This window comes from Moschus berezovskii, chromosome 19 (genome assembly GCF_049115385.1).
Source record: "Moschus berezovskii isolate FMDL1 chromosome 19, NW_MosBer_1.0, whole genome shotgun sequence".
Lineage (NCBI taxonomy): Eukaryota > Metazoa > Chordata > Mammalia > Artiodactyla > Moschidae > Moschus > Moschus berezovskii.
In genome coordinates this window covers 18,704,319-18,727,526 of record NC_142478.1, presented here as the reverse complement: position 1 = coordinate 18,727,526, position 23,208 = coordinate 18,704,319, and the positions used below count along the sequence as shown (strand labels likewise).

Sequence of the window (23,208 nt, the reverse complement as noted above, 5' to 3'; positions counted from 1 at the left end):
AACAATTCTGCACACATACTCCAGCTGTGGAAATGAGCCCACCACTTTCAACTCTGGCTTTCCACCAATGCCAAATGTTTCTGCATATAAAAGGTGCGTTGCTGACCATATAATAAGCTCAACTCACTTCCCATGTGGCTTGGTGGTAATGAATTCACCTGCCAGTGCAGGAGACGTGGGTTTGATTCCTGGGTCAGGAAGATGCCCTGGAGCAGGTTGTGCCAACTCACTCCAGTACTCTTGCCTGGAAAATTCCATGGATAGAGGAGCTTGGTGGGCTACAGTCCATGAGGTCCCAAGAGTCAGATGTGACTGAACACACTAACAATAACTGCTGCTGCTGCTGCTGCTAAGTCACTTCAGTCGTGTCTGACTCTGTGCGACCCCATAGACGGCAGCCCACCAGGCTCCCCCGTCCCTGGGATTCTCCAGGCAAGAACACTGGAGTGGGTTGCCATTTCCTTCTCCAATGAGTGAAAATGAAAAGTGAAAGTGAAGTCGCTCAGTCATGTCTGACTTGTAGCGACCCCATGGACTGCAGCCTACCAGGCTCCTCCGTCCATGGGATTTTCTAGGCAAGAGTACTGGAGTGGCTTGCCATTGCTACCTAACATCTATTATAAGTTATTTTTAGAGAGCCCTGCATATATTATCTTCCTTTTTTCCATTGCATTTGCCAGAATAACTGCTAAAAATATCATGTGGTAGATTCTACCAAGAGAATAGTAGTAAAGAGATTTTAGATCCCACCATGGTTCCAATAATGACTTAACTACAATATTGTAATTAGCCTCCAATTAAAATGAATAAATATATATATAAAAAGAATAAAGATCTAAGCTAGTCCAGATCTGAATACATTCCTTCTGAGATCTACCCCCTAAGGTGAACACAGGGACAGAAAGCAAATGACAGATTTGTTTCTCCTAAAATTACAGCACAACTCAAATGTCTAGATTGTTTATTCCAGACACTGTAAAGGGCCTTTTAAATAAGGCAGCACACCACCTGCTTTTCTACGGCTTTCAGCATTTGTGGAAGCAAAGTGCTCCAGTTCTAAATTATCAAGGTAAAGATGCCAAGGATATCTTCAACAAAGCCAACACATAGGTGGCACATAAAAAAAGATGGCTGTTCAAGCAACCTGGGGCAGAAAAAGATAAACCAGAGAGGTATCGTAGGGTTGATTCGTCTCTATGTGTTGGGACATCAGAGGATTAGATAAGGAATTCTGGAAATACAGGAGACCCGGGTACGATCCCTGGGTCAGGAAAATTCCCTGGAGATGGAAATGGCTACCCACTCCAGTATTCTTGCCTGGATAATTCCATGGACAGAGGAGCCTGGTGGGCTATATGGGGTTGCAAGGAATCAGACATGACTGAGCAACTAACACTTTCACTTTACTGTTGGGAATATGGATTCAGGGTTGAAGGGATCATCAAAATGTGAAACAGTTAACTCATCAGGTTATCTTTAGTTCTCCAGACAATGCTTATCTGTGATTGTGCTTAGTCACTTAGTAGTGTTCAACTCTTTGCAACCCCATGGACTGTTGCCTGCCAGGCTCCTCTGTCCATGGGAATTCTCCAGGCGAGAATACTGGAGTGGGTTGCCATGCCCTTCTCCAGGGGATTTTCCCAACCCAGGGACTGAACCCAGATCTCCCGCATTGCAGGAGGATTCTTTCCCGTCTGAGCCACCAGGAAAGCCCTCATCTGTGATTATCTTCATGCAATTTCTTGCTTTCAGAAGGTGGTAGAAATCACATATATAAATGAAATCTGACTTTATTAGTTTCAATCTTTACAAAATCACTATTTTAATGTCCTGTAGATTCCTGTAGAGAATCTGTTCGTTTGGTAGCTTTTAATTATGCAGTTGTTTAATAGTTTCACTATTCAGCTGAATGTACATGCATTGCCTCTTCTCCAAATGCTGGATAATACTTAGAGAAGATAAGTCTGGGTAATCCAATTAGATAATGACACTCTCTCATTTGTAGTTGAAAATATCTTAGATTTATATACATACATCTTAAATGTAGATTTGCTATTTTTAAGATTAAATGAGATCTAAAAAAAAAACCTAAATAGAAATCATGAAAATACTGTCCTAAGCATGATTATAGGAAAGAGAACATAAGAAAACATGACAGGAGCTCTGAAAATCAGCAAAAAGAGACCCCTTTTTAAAATAATGAAGATGAAATAAACTGTTAAAAAATGAATTCCCCCAAATTTTAAAATTACTTTTCTTTAGGTGTGTCATACAGTCTATACTATGTTATTGCTTTAAAGCATCAAAAACATAAGAACAGAAATAGGATATAAGCTGAGTTGGAAAAGTGTTGCTCCCCTTGTGTAGCCAAGCCCACAAGCCCCTAGCACTCCATCTTCAATTCAAGGCCATAAACAAGAAAAAGTATTACAGATGTCAGAATAAAACTAAAGGTGATATTTGTGGGAATCCCAGGGACGGGGGAGCCTGGTGGGCTGCCGTCTATGGGGTTGCACAGAGTCGGACACGACTGAAGTGACTTAGCAGCAGCAGCAGTCTCCAACTGGTGATAATTGGTGAGTTCAGAGTGAATAATTTGTATTTTCAACTTTGGTTGGTCAGAGAAGTGATTTGTTTCATTCATTCTAGTTTCAGTGATTTGTTCTGTTTAATCATCCGGTCCCATCACTTCATGGCAAATACATGGGGAAACAATGGAAACAGTGACAGGCTTTATTTTCTTGGGCTCCAAAATCACTGCAGATGATCAGCCATGAAATTAAAAGACATTTGCTCCTTGGAAGAAAAGCTATGACAAACACTAGACAACATACTAAAAAGCAGAGAAATTATACTTTGCTGGCAAGTCCATGGAGTCAAAGCTATGTTTTTTCCAGTAGTCATGTATGGATGTAAGAGTTGGACCATAAAGAAGGCTGAGCACCAAAGAACTGATGCTTTTGAACTGTGGTATTGGAGAAGACTCTTGAGAGTCTCTTGGACAGCAAGAAGATCAAACCAGTAAATCATAAAGGAAATCAGTCCTGAATATTCATTGGAAGGACTGATGCTGAAGGTGAAACTCCAATACTCTGGCCACCTGATGTTTAGAGCCGACTCATTAGAAAAGACCGTGATCCTGGGAAAGATGGAAGGCAGGAGGAGAAGGGAATGACAGAGGGCAAGATGGTTGGATGGCATCATTGACTCAATAGACATGAGTGTGAGCTGAGCGAGCTCTGGGGATGGTGAAGGACAGGGAAGCCTGGCGTTCTGCAGTCCCTGGGGTTGCAAAGAGTTGAACACAACTGAGTGACAGAACAACAACAACAATAATTCTAATCCAGTCATTAAAGGAAAGGAAAAATCTAGAAAAGTGTCCCTTTCTGGTTCATCTTTTATGATGAACACCTGGAATGACCTGCAGTTCATGGAACTCAAGTTGTTTCTTGGCATTTTGCCTCTGTTTAAGGCATTCTCTGAATCTCAAATGAATGCTCCTTTTTCTAGCTACAGGTAATTATCCCCTAAACTCAGCTTAACTAGTACCTCCTCCAGGAGGTCCTCCTTGACTTCCACCTGCTCCCTCCATACAGGTGTCTCTCCTTGGTACTCCACATCGCCCTCTCTATCATGGTTCTTATGAGTTGTGCTAGAATTGTCTGTTTACTGCTCTGTGCCCCCACATTAAAGGGTAAACTTTGTGGAGGCCATGACTGTGCTGTTTTCTTAACCTTCATTTTATCTCCTGATTTCCCAGGCAAGAATACTGGAGTGTGTAGCCACTCCTTTCTCTAGGGGATTTCCCGACCCAAGGCTTGAACTCGCGTCTCTTGCATCTCCTGTACTGGCAGATGGATTCTTTACCACTGAGCCACCTGGGAAGCCAATCATTACTTTCCCTAGTAGGAAAACAGAATGGCCCTGACTATGTAAATTGAGAGGAGAAAATGCAAGAGGGAAGGACATAACTAAAAACCTCCGTTCAATGAAGAGCACAGGCATCAGAATGAAGGAAGGAACACCAGAGCTGAAAGTCCTTCTCTTATTTGTCCACAAAATATTACCTTTTTGGCTATATAATCTTCTTGCCTTTATTTTCCTTCTAGTTTACATAAGGTGGGCAATAGACAGGGTGATAAACTTAAAACAGGAAGAAAGCTGAAGTATTAAAGGTGTCTGATGATTTCATTGATTTCTATTAATAGATAATGAAATTTGCTCTTCCATTCAAGCTACTTAACACTCTATGTTAATACACAGTAAAGAAAACATGAAAATTCCAAAAGAGCAAGGTTAATGGTATGAATTACTAATGCCACCAACCATATCAGTAAACAAAAGATGTTACAGACATCAAGCCATCACATGACAGCCATCTCGAGGGAGAGTCCTGAGGAAACTCCGAATGAGAACAAAAATTGCCTGCCATCTAGCTGTCAACCGCAGCAGTCATGCCAGACTCCGTACTCTGAGAAAATTCAGGACAAGGGAACACAGGATACTGGCCCCAGATAGCTGAGGTGCATCTTAAAGGAATGACTACCATGAGCCCAGACTTTGCATCTTCCCTGGTGGCTCAGATGGTAAAGCGTCTGCCTGCAATACAGGAGACCCAGGTTCAATCGCTGGGTTGGGAAGATCCCCTGGAGAAGGAAATGGCAACCCACTCCAGTACTCTTGCCTGGAAAATCCCATGGACAGAGGAGCCTGGCAGGCTACAGTCCATGGGGTCGCAAAGAGTCGGACACGACTGAACGACTTCACTATCACTTTCATACACAGAAAAGGGCTGATTTCATTAACTTGAGATGTCTGGTTTTCCTTAATTATCAATAATCTTTTAATGTTCTGGCTCCCTGCCCTTTGTCGCAAAAACGCCCACACATCCTGGCTCTTCAAAGCAGTCCCTCTGAGTGATCTGAGACTTCTGTCGCCCAGGCTCAAAGTCCTGTGAAAGTCTGCCTAATAAAACATAACTCTCATCTTTACGGTTTTTTTCTTTGCGTTGGCAATGGGCTCCACTGGGTTTATTAAAACAACAAAGTGCAAAGAAATCTGGTGAGTGAGTATAGGGATAAAAGGCCAATGTTATAAGCCAAGATGGTCCTATATTTTATATATCACAGAGTTATAAATACAAGGGCAAATCTATTTAACTAGTATGAAGAACATACGAGGCTTCCCAGGTGGCACATTAGTCAAGACGCCCCCTGCAAACGCAGGAGACACAAGAGATGCAGATTCAATCCCTGGGTCAGGAAGATTCCCTGGAGAAGGAAATGACAACCTGTTCTAGTACTCTTGCCTGGAAAATCCCATGGACAGAGGAGCCTGGTGGGCTACAGTCCATGGGGTTGCAAATAGTCGGATACAATTAAGCACAAAGAACATACCACAGAGATACCTTTGTTATTATAAACTGATATGATCTAAAATTTGACAAGGTAGTTAATTTAGTACCTCATGAATGAAAAGGGGAAAAAAATAGAAAAAACAAAGGGATTTGCTTTTTTGGCCAGAATTCCTTAGGACTCAAAATGAACATAGAAATATTTTTCAAAGTCTCTCAGAATATTTCTTAAAATATTCAGTCACCAGTTGCTTTAGATGGGGTGTATTGAGGAGAATGTTGCCTGTTCTTAGTTCAGTTATGTGGTATTGTGAAAGGCAATTAAAATACATGGTGCCAAATGAAGCAGAAAAAAAATTAAAAATGAGAATTTAACAGTAATTTTTAGGGAAAGTAATAAATCATTTTATACAGAAATAATTCAGTTTGAACATCTTTCTCAGGGACAGAAGAATAACAGTGCAGTTTTCTGTGCTTGAAGCATAAATTCACGTGGTATGATACATCCATTATCAGTCTTTTGACAAATATCTGCTGAGTTCCCATTGCTTTCTGTCCCTGGAGACACAGAAATAAATAAGCAATGTTTCTTCTTCTTAAACAGCTCATAATTAGGCAACTTCAGTAAAGCAAGAGGGCATGCGTGCTAAGTCAGTTCAATCTTGTCCAACTCTTTGTGACCCCATGGACTGTAGCCACCAGGCTCCTCTGTCCATAGCATTCTCCAGGCAAGGTACTGGAGTGGCTTGCCATGCTCTCCTTCAAGGGATTTTCCCAACCCAGGGATCGAACCCACTTCTCTTACATCTCCTGCATTGGCAGGCAGGCTACTTGCCACTAGTGCCACCTGGGAAAGTAGATGGCTTAAGCCTATTTGGGGGAAAAGAATAAAAGATACAGTTAACTATTTTCAGATTCATCTGTGAGGCAAAAAGATAAACACCAATAAACTCTCCAAATAGGGGGGAAAGTACCTGTATTTAGGACTGAAAACAGGGTAGTCCTCACATTGAGATTTAGATTTTTTACAGTTATGGAATTCATCTCTGTCAGATACACCCTCTGTGAAGAGGATGGACAGCATACACATTAATATAGAGCATGAAACTGGTCTTCAAAAATATCATAGATAATTTCATGACTCAAGAAGTGTAGAATTCAACCAGGAAAGATGATGGATCAGATCGAAAGCTTGCTGACAGAGGGAAACTCACACAAAATGTGAAGATAATAGGAAATGATGACAGGGTCCATTAGCTTCTCAGATTGATCATGATAATACCAAAGTCCATGGGCTGAAGTATTGTGTAGCATGATACTTTAACAAAGAAAATGGGTAGATTTAGGAAATCTAGAGAGAATTATTGATCTTAACAAAATTTTTTAGAGTTTACTTGTGGCCAGGCTTATTAAATATAAATAACTCCTGAGAAAGACAACTGTAAGTGACAAAGAATTGGATATAGGACTCCATGTAAAACTGATGAAAGTGAAAACTTTCATGAAATATTTCTAAAAGGAAGGAAAACATAGCAAAAGCTAAACTATGCTCTTTAGATTTCAGACATGGAGGGCCAAAAAGGAAATCAAAAACTGTCAAGGTCAGTTTGGTCATCCCAAAAGTATCGATGCCCAAAGAGACTGACCAGTCCGTCAGGGTCACACTGCTGTTAGCAAATCTAAGCTGTGACACCAGTTCTTCACAGAGACTGTTCAGTGCACTGGTATTAATACCACCAGAGCCCACGTGTTCTTGTTTCGCTGAAGACAAAGGCGCTTCAGTTAATGGACACCCAACTCTGTGACCAGGTAAGAGACTTGGCTGTTTATACTTCCCTGTGTTCAAAATTAACTTTCCCTACCCTCATCCCTGATCCAACACCCCAACAACACATAGTTTTAAGTGTTCTCACTGCCATTTTGGTTAAATGAATGCACCGATAATTAAACAGGTAACTTTTCAACAACTTTGATAAATTGTGAGACCCTCACAATTCTTAATACTACATCTTCTAATTCATTTCCTTTTTCAGAGAACATAAAGTCCAACAGCTGAAAGGAATTTATTTTCTCCTATATAGCTAAAGTACTTATGTATCTTTTTTATGGAGTTGTAAATTCTGCCCCCTCTCCTGCTCCTCATCTTTTTTTCTCCCCCTGCCCTCACCTCTCCCGGCTCCCAACACATACGTGCAACTTGAGAGGCAAACATGGCATGAAAACGGTGAGACCCAGGAGGGAAGAGCTTTTTCTCTGGAGTCTCACAATAGATAAGTGAATTTTCCGAGTTATTCATTAAACCTCTAGAGATATAAATAGAATAGTGAAGAGCAGCTATGAGCTATGACATCCTCTTGCGCTCAATCAGTGAGAACTTCATAACTCACTTGAGACTGGCAAGTTCCATATAATACATGAATATAAAGGCTTGGGAAGAATGTCAATAGCTCTCTCCGCCTACAGATTGTGAAAAAGGGCCTCATGGGAATGTAATAGATTAATTCCAAAGTTGCTGAGTTTAGACGGATAAATAAATAGAACAAAAGACCAAGGTACACACAGACCAAAGTCACGGGTACATATTCAACTTACATATTCTATACATGTGTGATACACTTTAAGATTATGAACAGAAGCATTTTACATATAGCACTTAGTTGTATTTTAAAATAGCTTTTTTAAATCAATCTTTTAGAACATTTGACAGTCATTTTGTCTTCTCTTTCCCTAATATACCCTGGAGAAGGAAATGGCAACCCACTCCAGTATTCTTGCCTGGAAAACCCCATCAACAGAGGAGCCTGGCAGGCTGTAGTCCGTGGGGTTGCAAAGAGCTGGACACGACTGAGCGACTTCACTTTCCCTAATATAAGAAGGCTCATAGGAAATATCTGTGGGACTTCTCTGGTGATCCAGTGGTTAAGAATCTGCCCGGCAGTTCAGGTGAGCCAGGTTCGATCCCTGATCAGGGAACGAAGATTCTCACAAGATGCAATGGGGATTCCACGTGCTGCAACTAAGATCCAGTGCAGCCAAATAAATAAGACTGCATTAAAAACAATAATTTCATAGAGAGAAAATATTTTTGGCAAATGTTCTAGGCACTTTCAGATTGCCTGGACCAAGGACACAGAAAAAAATCATCGGAATAAAGTGTAGAATCACCACCAAAACCGTCAGCTCCAGGAAAAGGGAAAGCGGTAATCAATCCTCTTTAACTCCATTATTGAGTATATTTAAATTGTAGAATGTAGCTGCTCCCAAGATGTCCATGTCTCTTGTCTCTGTCATATCACAAATCAAAGGTTAGGAATCATACCCTAGATACTTGGAAGAGTTAATAGGCTTCCAAAACTCATGCCTTGCAGATTTTATGGCACAAGGATCAGAAGGCGCAGATTTATTTTTCTCATGTTCCCTTTGTCTCATCTTCCTTAGGTGATATATTTCTTTCCACTCCGAGAGCCACTTTTATCTTTCTCTTTGAAATTTATATTAAACCAATCAGTATTTTAAAATGGCATTTCCCTTTGTGTGCATAAAAAAATTACAAGGTTCACATGAGTGAACCACTTAAAAAGTGTCTTATAATTACAGTGTAGATGATTTTGATGATAATTTGATTCATTTAAACTGTATTTAACATGAGTGCAATATCTCTCACATTCAATTTTACTTCTCAAAATTGACATTTGGAGAATTAAATAGATTATCTAGATATAATGAAATCAAGGTTTAGAGGCTTGGTCAGCTTTTAAAAGAAAAAAACATATATAAGGAAAACCCTTTGAGGATACATTAGCTATTTTAGCCACATAGATACCTTATCAATTATTTTTATGGAATCTGGCTGGTGTAGCTGTGCAGCTAGCCCCTTCCCTGACATTATATCCTTAATAAACATTTTTTAAAACATGCCATTTGGTCCTAGGTTGACAAGTAGCTACTCTTCTTTGGTTTAATCCTCCATTCTATTAAGTACAATTCATGGGCTTTTGGTTGCTATACTTTATTTTGAGTTCTTTGATTTAAAATGCTGCATGTCTTTCTCCATCTCTTATTATTACTGGGTTTCTGCAGGGGAAAACTGCTCATTCTTTAGGGGTTCTGTCTTAGTAACTTTGAAGTTTGCTATCACTCAATCTGATTTTCATGCTATCCATGTCACTGTTGAAATGCACAACATAGTAAGTCTAGGGAAATGTTAAGGTTTATTTTACTGTTATACCAGCTTGTTAATTAATGGCTTTTTTAGTACCAGCATGATCTAGTAATTAAGAGCAAAGGCCTTGGGATTAAAACCGGATTAAATGTTGGACCTGCTATGGCTAAGTAGTAATCTTGAGCAATTTCCTCATCTATAAAATGGAGATAATAATAGTACCTTCATATCACATATCAGAAAACAAGGGAAGGCAAGGCATACGAGGCATTTAGCATCTTGCCTGCCATTGTACTAATCATTATTTGCTAATATTATCACTACTGGTAACACAACGTATGTTATCATTCAAAAATTAGTTCCATGAGGTACATATATATATATAATATCACATATTTGGTAACTGTATCAGATGTCAAAGTCATCATTTACCACACTGTTCAGTGCCTTCTTGAAATTCAAATATATTAGCATTATTAACACCACATGTATATGCATATATACATATATATATATATTCACACACACACTGGAATGTACAAATGCATGAACTTTTCCTACTGAATCCATATACATACTATTTTAACAACTTTAAATTCTAGAATTAGAAAGTCAAACTAGTTACGAGCTTCACATTTCTAATACTTCCTCCATCATCTGAAATGACATCTCTTTCAGATAAAACAAAATCCAATCGATAAAAGAATTTGTTTTGCCATTTAGCCAAGATATACAAATATATTTTTTTATGGAATTGTCAAGTTTACCCCTACACTGCTAACTCCCATTATTACCAATATTTAATAAATGTTTACAGCGGTTCTCTGAGAATGGTCTCCAGGTTCAGTATCAACTTCTTAGAAAATTAAAATGTATGTTCCCATGAAATGAACTTAAAGTTTCCAAAACTGAGGTACATACCTGCATTCAAAAAAGGTAGGTTATCTTTTCTGCTCACACTTTCTGGGGCTGAACATTCACAAACCAGTGCACACTAGGGAGGAAAATGAAGAAAGGAAACGTATTTGAACACGATCAAATAAGGAGTGAGGTTCTCTTACTTGCAAAACGTGAGGCCGTGCACACAGTTTCACAAAGTTTTGAACAAGACATTTTTGAAAAACTATTTTGAGCTGTATCTTTACGATGAACCTAGTTTAACTTGGGATTATTTACTTACATATAATATGACTTTATTATGCAATTATAGACTACATTTCAGTTTGAGTTAAAGACTTCTTCAGTTCAGTTCAGTTCAGCCGCTCAGTCGTGTCCGACTCTTTGTGACCCCATGAATCACAGCACACCAGGCCTCCCTGTCTATCACCAACTCCCGGAGTTCACTCAAACTCATGTCCATTGAGTCAGTGATGCCATCCAGCCATCTCATTCTCTGTCATCCCCTTCTCCTCCTGCGCTCAATCCCTCCCAGCATCAGAGTTTTTTCCAGTGAGTCAACTCTTCGCATGAGGTGGCCAAAGTATTGGAGTTTCAGCTTTAGCATCAGTCCTTCCAATGAACACCCAGGACTGATCTCCTTTAGAATGGACTGGTTGGATCTCCTTGCAGTCCAAGTGACTCTCAAAAATTTTTACTTTCTTTGTGAAAAAGAACTCTCCCTAACATGCTAGAAATAGGTTCCCCATTACAGCAAATCACCTATGAGAAGGTGAATGGCTTTGTATTTCTGTCACCTGGGTGGGTCGATTTTGGATCAATAAAAAGCAAATTATTTTCTAGCTTTTAAGTAAAGGTAACTGTGAATAAAGGAGAAAATATATTGTAGCATCTAATTTTACAATGCAAAAGGAGAATTTTTGTCTCTGGCAAAAGATACAAACACTTGCTCATAAAGGATGAGGGTACTTAATAAATAAGCTGATGTCCACTTTATGAATAAGTAATTTATAAACAAGCTAATCTAGAGATAATAGATGATCTATTAACACATGATAAATAGATTCAGCTCATGATCCTTTATAGAACAGACACTGCTCTGGACAGGAGAGACGAGAGACACAGAGAGACACAGAAACCCACCTCCCTTTCTCCTCCAGGGACTGGCCCTGCTTTGAGATTCGCAGCCACAGAGGTCATTGTTCATGATAGCAAAGTGTATGTCTCTCAAGTATTTTGAGAAGGGACACAAAAAACTTAAAACATTGATTTAAATTTTACTTTCTTTATTCTTAAAGTCTACTACTCATTCTTCTGTCATAACATTCATCACATAACTCAGGAAATTTCTAGATGGAGAAAAACGTGCTTTCCTAAAATTTTTAGTGCTTATATTGAGATCCCACTAAAAGAATGAATAACTGCAAATAATTCTTAAAATTTAGTGTTCTCTAGATCATTTTCGCAACCAATCAGAAGTCAGAGGTGATTCCTTTTATTAATCCACAGGTATTTTGTACATGCACTTTCCAAATCACCACAGCAATGTACAAGGATCCTTAGACACATTTAAAATTCTTTATTTCTCCTATTTACAATATTTTCTCTACTTCTTTCAGCCTACATAGGGCTGTTAAAGTAATTTTTGGTAAATATTATATTCATATATAATGGCTATTTCCTGTCCAATCATATTCAGTGTTCTCAGACTGGTCCTCAAATGCTTGCAGGCTTTGCCCTTGACATCCTTCCACATAATAACTAGGTACACAGCTCTAATCATCTTCCTTTCCAAAAGAATATCATCATCTACAATATAACTTGTAGGGATGGTTGAGATTAAACTTTTTTAGTGAAGAGGTCCATATTTCCCAGAAACCAGGCTATTATCCTGAGAAACTGCTTCTTTTCATGGAGGCAGTCCTGCCTCTTTGAAATCAAAGATAACTTTCTGTTTCCAAACTAAAGGCCTGCTTCATTTCACCAAATGAATACAGACATATGACTTTTATATATTCATATCTTCCATCCACACTGGAAAACCAATATTGAGGACATTTTAAACTAATATTCTTATTTTGCAATGTTACTGTATTTTAAAGTTCTACTATTCAGAGTGCTCTCAAGATTTAAGTCCATTGAACATAAACAGAAAGTATCTAATAAACACTTAACAAATTAATACTTTCATATTTGGACTCTGGCTATTGCTTTCTTCAGTTGTTTCTTGAAGTGTATACTCTGTGTCACTATTTAGATTGAAAGTTCTCCAGGCCAAGAACCTTATTTCCTTAAGTTATATTAAAAAAAATTTTTTTTAACTTGACCTTAGAGTCACTGTTACACTGTGCTAGTTGCTACAGAGAATGCAAAGATGGAAATGAGGTGGAAATTGTGCTTAAGAAGGTTCAGCCATTTATACTGTTCATTGCTATGATAATGATGGATATTTGCAGCATTACACATTTGCATGGCGTGCCCTCGCAATGTAATGACTCTACATTTGTGATTCTGAGCAGGAACAGCAAAACACCACATGCTTTTTGTACCAGATGTAGCACCATAACCCTATTGATTGTGATTAATAATTTTAAAAAGTATCTTTTGATAGTAAGTGTGGCCAAGCAGAAAAAACATTAGATATGTAAAATCCTTGGAGCTAAATGATTTTGACTCTCAGCTAACATATCAATTTGCTACGCATTGATCTAGAAAATTAGCAATATTGCATGAACAATAATCATAAAGCTCTGTATGAATCCATCAAGACCAACACTTCATGGCTAAGTGCTTTCACATCTGTTAGTTTATTCCATCAATCACGGTTCTCAAAGTTATTCTGGAGTCTCCTGGAAATTCCTGATGACTTTTTTTAAAGATACATTCATTTAATTTATTTTACTTTTTGGCTGGGCCACACAGTATGTGGGATCTTAGTTCCTTGGCCAGGGATCGAACTCATGGCCTCTGCATTGGAAATTCAGAGTGTTAGCCACTGGACCACCAGAGAAGTCCCCCTGATAACTTTTGTCTTTGTATCCTTTGTAGCATCTAGCACAGGGTAAAGACAACTTTATTTTCAAATTAATACTAAAATATTATTTGTCTGTTTCCTTCTCTTTCTCTTATAAGCATACGGTAGAATTTTCTAGACTGTATCACCCAGTCACATGATAGCTAATGGTATGTGTACTTATATACTCTTCTGTTTTAAACATTTCCTGTTTGACTTTCTAATATGATAAATGTCTACAGATATAATTCAAATAAGTGAATTATATGTAGTATAGTTACAAATTCAGTAAATGTCAGTAGATGAAATCCACATGAATATAAATTTCAAAAGTGTAAAACAGAATAGCTATGCTTTTGTGATCTCATTCAGTCTCATGTCTTAAACACCATCCAAATATCTGGTGACTCACAAATACATAACTCCAGTTTGGACAGCCCACCTGAATTCCAGACTTGAACCTCTAGCTGTTTAGATACAAATACACTTAAATATCTAAGAGGAATGTCAACTACAGCATCTCAGAAGCTCCCATCTTCCTCCACCTGCTTCTCTCTGTGCTTTTGAAAAAACGGTAATTCTATGTTTTAGCTATCCTTTTCTCTTGGAGTATGGCCACAATTCATTTTCTCCATCAGCATCACCCTGATTCAGCTCACCTGCATTTCTACCCTGAATCTTCATAATAATTTGGTTTCATTCTGCTGTCCTTGCCTCAATACAGCCGCCAGAAGGTCCTCTTAAAATATGAATCAGACTTCACACCTGTACACTTGTCTCAACTATCTTTACACGGAGCCCAGAGTCTAATGGGCTTCAAGGAAGTATACAGTCCATCTTCCCTGCTTCATGACTCTCTGTTCTCAACTCCTTTCACTCTCTCCTTGACCCCTCAATTCTAGTCACACTGACCTTCTTGCTGTTCCTTCAACACAAGGAGCATCCGGACATCTCAGGACCTCTGCTCTTGCTGCTCACTCTACCTATAATTCTTTCTCCTTTTGGAAATCCAAAGTTCTTATTCCTTATTTCCTGCACATTTCAGATCAAATATACTACTAGTGAATCTATCCTTGACCATCCAGTTTAAAATGGCCACAGCTTAGGACTCTCTAGTCCTTTTTTCATTATAACAAATAGCACCATCTGATCAATAATATATTGCTTATTTTTTACTGTTACTTCACAAGGTGGCATCTGTGCCTACTTGGTTTATTGATGAGCGTGTGTGTGTGCTCAGTCACTTAGTGTGCCCGACTCTTTGCGACTCCATGGACTGTAACCGACCAGGCTCCTCTGTCCATGGGATTCTCCAGGCAAGAATACTGGAGTGGGTTGACATGCTCTCCTGCAGGGGATCTTCCCAACCCAGGGATGAGCCTGCATCTCCTGTGGCTCCTGCACGACAGGCAGATTCTTTATGGTTGAGCCACCAGGGAAGCCCTTGTACAGTGCGATATGTAGCCAAATATTTTCCCATCTAGGAGACAATTTTGGATTTAATTTCTTCAAAGTAATACTGACTTCATTTATTCATTGATTCAGTTTCCTTCTGTCAGGCTCAGTTCTGGGCACTGAGGATAGAAAGAACAAAACAACTTTCTCTCAGGAAGTTTAATTCAAGTGAAGGAAATAATACATGAGATAAATAAAAAAACACACATAAGGTTGGACAGCAATAAGTACTAAAGACAAAACAACTCAGAGAAGAGAGGGTGTTTCCGGCAGGCACTGCAGTTTTAGATATGGTGGCAGAGAAGGCTTCGGTGAGAAAGTGATTTTGTATAAAGACCAGAGGAAGTCAAGGAGTGGAGCACAGGTACTGGGGAAAATGCTACATGCAGAGATGGGATAACAAAGTTCACGGACCCAAGTTGGAAATATATCTGGAATGTTCAAGGATCAGCAAAGAAGAGAATGTGGCTGGATCAAAATGGACAAAACTGAGGAGCGGAAACGGAGGTGAAGGATGTGAAGGGGGCCAACACTTGCAGGACTTTAAATGAGGATTTGGATGTATCGGGGCTTCCCGTGTAGCTCAGTCGGTCTTCCGGGAGATGAGAGGCCATCTGAGGAATGACACATTCTGTATTACGTTTTAGGAAGTGCTCTGCTGAGAACAGACTATGACAGTGGTGTCGCAGGGAAGGAGGCTGGTGGGAGTCAGGGAGACGTGCAAGAGACTGCAGTAAGTTCCCCAACCATGAACCTTCAAGTTGTGACCTTTCAAAGATGCAAACACGCGTTCCATCAACATAAGCAGGAGTGACACTGCAGCTCACCCTCCGTCTCCTACTGCTGAAGGCCCTTCAGCTCTACCGTCTCCCACCTCCTCTTGCTCCTCCAGTCATTAACTCTTCTTGCCTGTTCACTCGATGCCAGCCCTCCTATGCCAGCCATTGTACAGTACTACTGCATTTTCCAAGGTACTGTACTATAAGATTAAAAATGGTTTCCTTATTTTATGTTCGTGTTTGTTTTCTATGTATTATTTGTGTAGAAAGTATTATAAACTGATTACATTACTACGTAGCTGATTCTGTTAGTTGGGTACCTAGGCTAACTTTGTTGGATGTACGAAAAATTGGACATATGAATGTGCTCTCAGAATGAAGCTTGTTCATATGTAGAGGACTTTCAGTTCAGTTCAGTTCAGTCGCTCAGTCGTGTCTGACTCTCCGCGACCCCGTGAATCACAGCACGCCAGGCCTCCCTGCCCATCACCAACTCCCGGAGTTCACTCAAACTCATGTCCACAGAGTCGGTGATGCCATCCAGCCATCTCATTCTCAGTCGTCCCCTTCTCCTCCCGCCCCCAACCTTTCCCAGCATCAGAGTCTTTTCCAGTGAGTCAACTCGCTGCATGAGGTGGCCAAAGTATTGCAGTTTCAGCTTTAGCATCAGTCCCTCCAATGAACATCCAGGATTGATCTCCTTTAGAATGGACTGGTTGGATCTCCTTACAGTATAAGGGACTCTCAAGAGTCTTCTCCAACACCACAGTTCAAAAGCATCGATTCTTCGGCGATCAGCTTTCTTCACAGTCCAACTCTCACATCCATACATGACCACGGGAAGGACTTACTCTACTGCAAAAATCTAGGTGACAGACAATGTAGGTCACAGTGCCTTAAGGGGTCACAAATTGTCAGATTCTGAACTTATTTAGAAGTCAAAATGAACAGGATTTACTGCCATATTGATTATGAGAGGAACAAAGGATTGAAACATAACCCAAAATTTAAAAAATAAATTTTTATAAACTTAATGTTTTTCACCTTACATGTTAGCTTTGTAAAAGGACAATGTTAGTCCTTCTTTTGTGAATTTTTCTTTCTGCTGTTCTGTCATTTTAACACTTTGTGTTCTATTTCTGTGTTTGTATGTATCAAATAGAAGTTTGAACCAGTATAATATGGTGAAGGACCCACTGCACAGTCTTTCTTTGATTTAAAGAAAGAAAAAAACATAATAATATAGTTTCAGGAAACAAGTAACTGTATGTGAGAGGAAAGAGATTGGCTTTTCATTTATAATTTTAGTCCATGCTTTGGTTGTTGGGTAAGACTCAAGATTAAAATGCAGCATTTTACATCTGAGGTACTATTATGGACTGAATCACATTCCTCGGACTTCATATGTTGAAGTCCCAGTGTTTCATGTCACTGTATTTGCAGAAAAGAACTTTGTGGGATTGGTTAAATGAGGTCACAAGAGGAGGACCTTAATTCTACAGCTCATGTCCTTAACGAGAGGAGGAGGAGGCACTAGAATTCTCTCTTTCCCTCTATGCATCTGTGTCATGGAATAGCCTTGTGAGGACACAGCAAGAAATCTGCAAGCCAGGAGGAGAGGATTCACCAGAAACTGAATCATCTGGCACTGTGATCAGGACTCAGCAGCATTTCAGAACTGTGAGAAATACATTTCCATTGTTTAAATCATTTAGTCTATGGCATTTCATTATGGCAGCCCAAGCAGGTTCATATAGGTACTAATTTTTTATCTGCTCAATACATATAAGAGATAACACATGCCACTTAGCACACAACTGGATGTTCATTGGAGGGACTGATGCTAAAGCTGAAGCTGCAATACTTTGGCCACCTCATGTGATCGAGTTGACTCACTGGAAAAGACTCTGATGCTGGGAAAGGTTGGGGGCAGGAGGAGAAGGGGACGACGGAGAATGAGATGGCTGGATGGCATCACCGACTCTGTGGACATGAGTTTGAGTGTACTCCGGGAGTTGGTGATGGACAGGGAGGCCTGGCGTGATGTGATTCATGGGGTCGCGGAGAGTCGGACACGACTGAGCGACTGATCTGATCTGATGGTGCAAAGAGTTGTTTCATTTCTTCTCCCACATTTGTGCAAACCAGGGAGAGGGATGTGGTTTTAGGATAACCTCAATCTCAGTTACTTTGTCTTTTCATATATTTCAGCCACTGACTAACTTCAAGGTTTAAATCACTATTAGTAACAGACCATGTTAATACATTTCATAGAGATTTTGATTTAGCAAGTCTGCAAAAGGGTCCTCATATTTGAATTTCTAACAAACACTGTGATGATTCTGACCACACTGTGAAGAACACTGAGATGAAGTTCTTTCCACATAACTCTTCTAAATATTGTGCAGAGTGGACCTTATGATGTGCTCTTCATGACTGTCCCTAGGGACTGCCAACAGGGTTTATAGTAACTTTATAAAAAAACTTTGCAAAAGGTCAAGAATGCAGACAGGATAAAGCTAAAACCAACCATGCTTGATGTGGTTAGCATTTTAGCCCACTTATGACAGCTACATGGTACGTGCTGACACTGCCACCTATTTCTAGAACAGCTCAGTTAACTTTTTTTTTTAAGTTCTTATTACTAAATCAGAAACATTATGTACAACTTTAGTGTGGCATATTCCTGAGTATCAAGTTCTCCATTTATGAAAAGAACATGACTCAATTTGTACTATCTCATAATAGCAACGTTGTAAAGGAGTCAAGGGGTGAGCCAGCTTTGGGAAAAAAATAGAGGTGGCTGGTAATAGGTTAGGAAAATGGAAAGCAGGCTTACTTTGAAATGGGAAGTGTTTTAGCTCCTGGTCTCCATGGGTTCAGGCACAATTATCTGCCTATTTCTGCCTTTAGTTCATTCTGTTCCCCCCACACCCTCCCCACCTTCTTAACCTACAAATCCTTCCTCTCTAATCTTGATACACACAAGCATCTGCGTGGTGGTGACTAATAGGAGTCTTACATAGAAGTCCAGAGTTAATAAGGGTTGAATGACAGAACCCAGCCCTAAGACAGGAATCTTAAGACAGTTTGTTGCACAACTTCAACATGGCTCTGCCATTTGCCAGCAACCTGATTCAAACATTGGACCTCACTGAAATATGTTCATGACCTGGAATACATTCTGAGGGAGAGTAGAGAACAAAGAAGAATAAGGCTTGGGGAAGTGGTAAGACCCTAGCCTATGCAGACCAAGAACAGCATGTTTTTTGAAAGTCAGTTTAGATTATTTTTTTTTGGTAATGTTAATAATTTGTTAAGTGCTAGATAAGTACTGTCTCTCTTGTACTAGAGAGATGTTTAGATGTTTCCTCTGTACCAAAAATTAAAATATGCTCCCAGATAGGGGACACTAAGCCAGAAAATAAGTCACAATGGATCATGTTATTAAAAAATGCTCATTTATGAAAAGGCAGGCATTCTAATATATAAACAAATTCATTTCCCTGAGATGCCTGGCGTGCTGAGATTCATGGGGTCGCAAAGAGTTGGACACGACTGAGCAACTGAACTGAACTGAGGGGGGAAATAACTATTAGTTGATAACTTGATCCCCTGTCCCTCAGTGAGATAGGCATCTCCCTTCCTAAATCAGGAATTTAGACTAATATTTTGGTATCTCTATTTAAAGAAAAGAAAGTAGAAAGGAAATAAAAATCCTGGATCATGACAATATTGGGGCTTTTACTCTGGACTTCAAGGAAGCTGGCACTGCCCCTCCTCCTCCAGAGTCCTCCCCCAGCATTCCCCAGCCCATTTACCACTTCCTGCTTCTTTCTCCATAATTTCCTAAGGCACAGAGTTGTTCAATCTGTCCTCCTTCACATGAAAACAAAACCCAAACTCAAACTATATCGCTTTCCAAAGAGAATTTTGAGAGCAGAGAAGTGGTTACTTTTGGCAATAGGCCTCCCAGAATGTTCTGTGCATCTCACATAGGGCTAATTACTGCAGAATATAACAGCGATCAATACTTTTGTTCTAACTGAGAAGAGGCTATGCCAACACAGAGAGCCAGCTGCGAAGAGAAAGGTGCTTTGAATGGTGCGTGGCTTTGCATAGTTTCATGCAAACAGGCCGTCTGGATTGTGAGGATGAGACACACTTAAGGTACTCCCATTCCAAAGCTGATTTCTCATTTAGCTTTTGAATAATGAGATTTCATACCCCACAGAGGTGATGGTGATCCAGGCAGCTGGCAAAGCTGATCGTTTCTAATTTAATTTGTGCAGTGAGCTGACTGGGACCCTACCTTTTGTCCCTGCACATCTGTCGTGATGTTGTCGGCTTCCCCATCCTCAATCTCCCCCATCTTCACGACACTGACTTCTATGGTGCCAACAACTTTGCCACCATCTGAGGTTCTGCAACCAAAAATAAATGAAATGAATGAAAGGTAAGACTCTTCTCTTTCCAGAAAGTATATCCAAACATGTTTGTTTCTGAAAACCACTAGAACTGCTTTTTACCTGCATCGGTTGTAATGAACAAATCTGCTTTTTATACATCAAAACTTGTATATCATGTTGGTGTTGTTTTTAATTTCCAAAGAAAATTAAGCATGGTAAGTGCATGGACTGTCAAAAGCCACCTCATGAAGGTAAATCACCTCAAGGCTTTCAGGAGTAGCCAAGACTATGGATTCATGCTCCATTTGATAACCCCATGTCCCTACAGCAGCATCAGTCATGTCTCCTCTGTACCAGTCTCATGGGATATTGTCCACATCTGTCACAGACACTATCTCTGAATAAGACAGAAAAGAGTAAAAATAACCTTATATTCCTCCATGACCCAGCCATTGGCTATAAACTCTGATTTTATGCCTTTTTCCTAATATCATTTTTCTTTCTCAGAGGATAAAGAAACTGAGACTCAAGAAGATAGACTCATTCATGGAAACAAAGTGGCAAAACCAGAAACCAAGGTTTGTATCCTCTTTAAATCTGTTGACTTAAAGTAGTCTTCTCTACTTAATGAAAATGATAATTTTATATTAAGATTTTCATCATAATCACTGTTACACAAATTTTATGGTTAACATCAATAATGAAAACAAAAATAAAGTTAATAGCAATCCTTTAAGAGTCTCAAATTTATTTTCTGGGCAATAAAATATACAGAATAAATGATGGCATCATGTCATGGGAACACTGTAAGACACAATGATACGCTTCCCTTTAAACTTATTTGGAAGATAGCCAGTTAAGTCATCCATTCGTGGGGTGTGGCTGTGGCTTCTCTCTAAGCCTAACTGACTATAGTCATTTTATATTTTTATTTTACATTTTAATCTGAATATAAATGGTATATTTCAACCAATTCCTTCAAAATGTCACTATTTTATTATTAGAGGTATCAGAAGAGGAATAGGAAGATCAGTACAAATAGTTTACTAAAACACTCATTAAAATAATGAATAAGTTAGATGAAAAAGAAATCCAATTTTTACCAGATCATGAAAAGTTTTTCTCAAAATATATAGAGTACAAATTTAAACACACCTTTTGAATTATGCTTCTAAGAAAACCAAATTAGAAAAATTCTAGAGACCTATACATAGGGAATGCAATAATGTAATAAAATAAAGGTTATATACATAGAAAACTAAAAGTGATTTACTTAAATAGTGTATTAAGGTTCTTATTAAATGTAAAATAAAATGCTTCTTGGTGATTTTTAAATCAGTGTAAATCATAATATTAACTCAATTATTTTAATTAATATAGAAAATTTTAAGTATTTATTATAGAGAAGATGTGTATGCAGATGACAGTATTATCTATGATATTGCAAAAAAAAAACTATTTAAACTCCAATTCTGAAATAATTTTAACAATTAATTATACCGTTTTCCAACTTGAAAATTATATAATAACATAAATCATGAATGTGACGTATCTCTGTCCAATTATTCAGTATCTGATAGTTAAATAAAGAAATTAATAAAAGCCCTGGTACTATTCATAGTTTTTTCTGGAAATCTGCAGACTCCTCCTCCCCACAATTTGATAGTCAATAACAATTAAAGACACCTTTTTCTTCCCATAGGCATTGTTTAAAAATTTTGCTTAAGCAAACTGCTTAATTTCTAGGTATACAAAGCTTGTGTATAACTTTCTGAATGTTTTCACTGAACTAAACTAAATAATGTCACAGTGATTTGAAAAAGAGGCCAGACTTCTCATAGCCTCATTCCCAGCACTGAGTAACAAACCAATATTTGCAATAATCGGTGAAAGTCTGAATTCAGGAGTTTGAGTTATCTGCCAGCTTTATGACATTGGACAGGAACTTAACCATGTGAAACTTTGTAAACTGGAGATGACAATGATTTATGCAAGGTTCTCAGCATGATGACTTACACAAGACAAGTGCTTCTTCCTTTTCCCTGTCTCGTCATCCCAGCAGCAGTAGTAGAAGTATCAACAAAATTGCTATTGTCATTAATGTCTTTGTTGTTGTTTGGTCACTAAGTCCTGTCCAACTCTTTTGTGACGCCACAGACTGTAGCCTGCCACAGGATTTCCTGTCCACAGGATTTCCCAGGCAAGAATACTGGAATGGGTTGCCATTTCCTTCTCCATGCCTGTAGCAAGAAATACTATAATCTTTTAGTTTTCAATGCCTATTTTAGTAAAATTTCTGAAAAGAACTGAATTCAGTTCAGAATTGTATTAAAATGGGCATCAAAGACTGTATTAAAAGATTATAGGATTGCTTGCCACATGCATCTCAAGAATGTCGAAGTGCTCATTAGAGATACAAAGACTTTGTAATGACAGATGACATGATAAAGTTTACATTCCTAGTAGTGCAAAAGAATACAAGTTCATATCAATTACAATGCAACTGAACCTTTCAAAGTGCTACAGTTAGATGAAGAAGCACCACACTATGGTATTATGGGAATAAGCTCCCCAACTGTAGCTATATTTCAGTTCAGTTCAGTTCAGTCGCTCAGTCGTGTCCGACTCTGTGACACCATGAACCACAGCACGCCAGGCCTCCCTGTCCATCACCAACTCCCGGAGTCCACCCAAACCCATGTCCATTGTGTCGGTGAGGTAGTCCCTTTAAAAAACTATCTGTTTACTTTTTAAATACAGGCATATCTTGTTTTACCATGCTTTGTTTTATTGCTCTTTTTGGAGCATCACAGTTATTGTGTTAGCTTTTTACAAACTGAATGTTCATGGCAACCCTATGTTGAGCTAGTCCGTTGGTGCCATTTTTCCCCATAGCATTTGCTTGCTGTGTTTCTGTGTCATTTTAGATTAAGGAATTCTTGAGGGATTCTAAAATTCCTTTTTCATTTTGTATACGAATCTCTGAGTACCCTAAAGCATGCTTCTTCATCCGAGATTTATGGGAGACAGAGTGGTGAATCTAGGTTATAAACTGAAGAGCTGATGTCAAGAGACCCAAAAGCAAGGGTCATCCTGTCAGTGATCTTCAATGTGAAAAGTAGAGGCAGTTTTCCATTTAT

General features: G+C 38.9%; 1 protein-coding gene across 5 annotated transcripts in view; it reads right to left on the bottom strand.

Moving 5' to 3' along the window:
- INPP4B (inositol polyphosphate-4-phosphatase type II B) overlaps positions 1-23,208 on the bottom strand; it is an 894,316-nt gene that overhangs the window by 247,155 nt on the left and 623,953 nt on the right. For all 5 annotated transcript variants that reach the window (XM_088828009.1, XM_055404679.2, XM_055404683.2 and 2 more), the window contains 2 exons: positions 19,972-20,083; positions 10,437-10,509 (listed from right to left, as the gene is read on the bottom strand). In XM_088828009.1, coding sequence (XP_088684135.1) covers positions 10,437-10,509; positions 19,972-20,083 — 185 coding nt within the window. The remainder of the gene's footprint in view (positions 1-10,436; positions 10,510-19,971; positions 20,084-23,208) is intronic.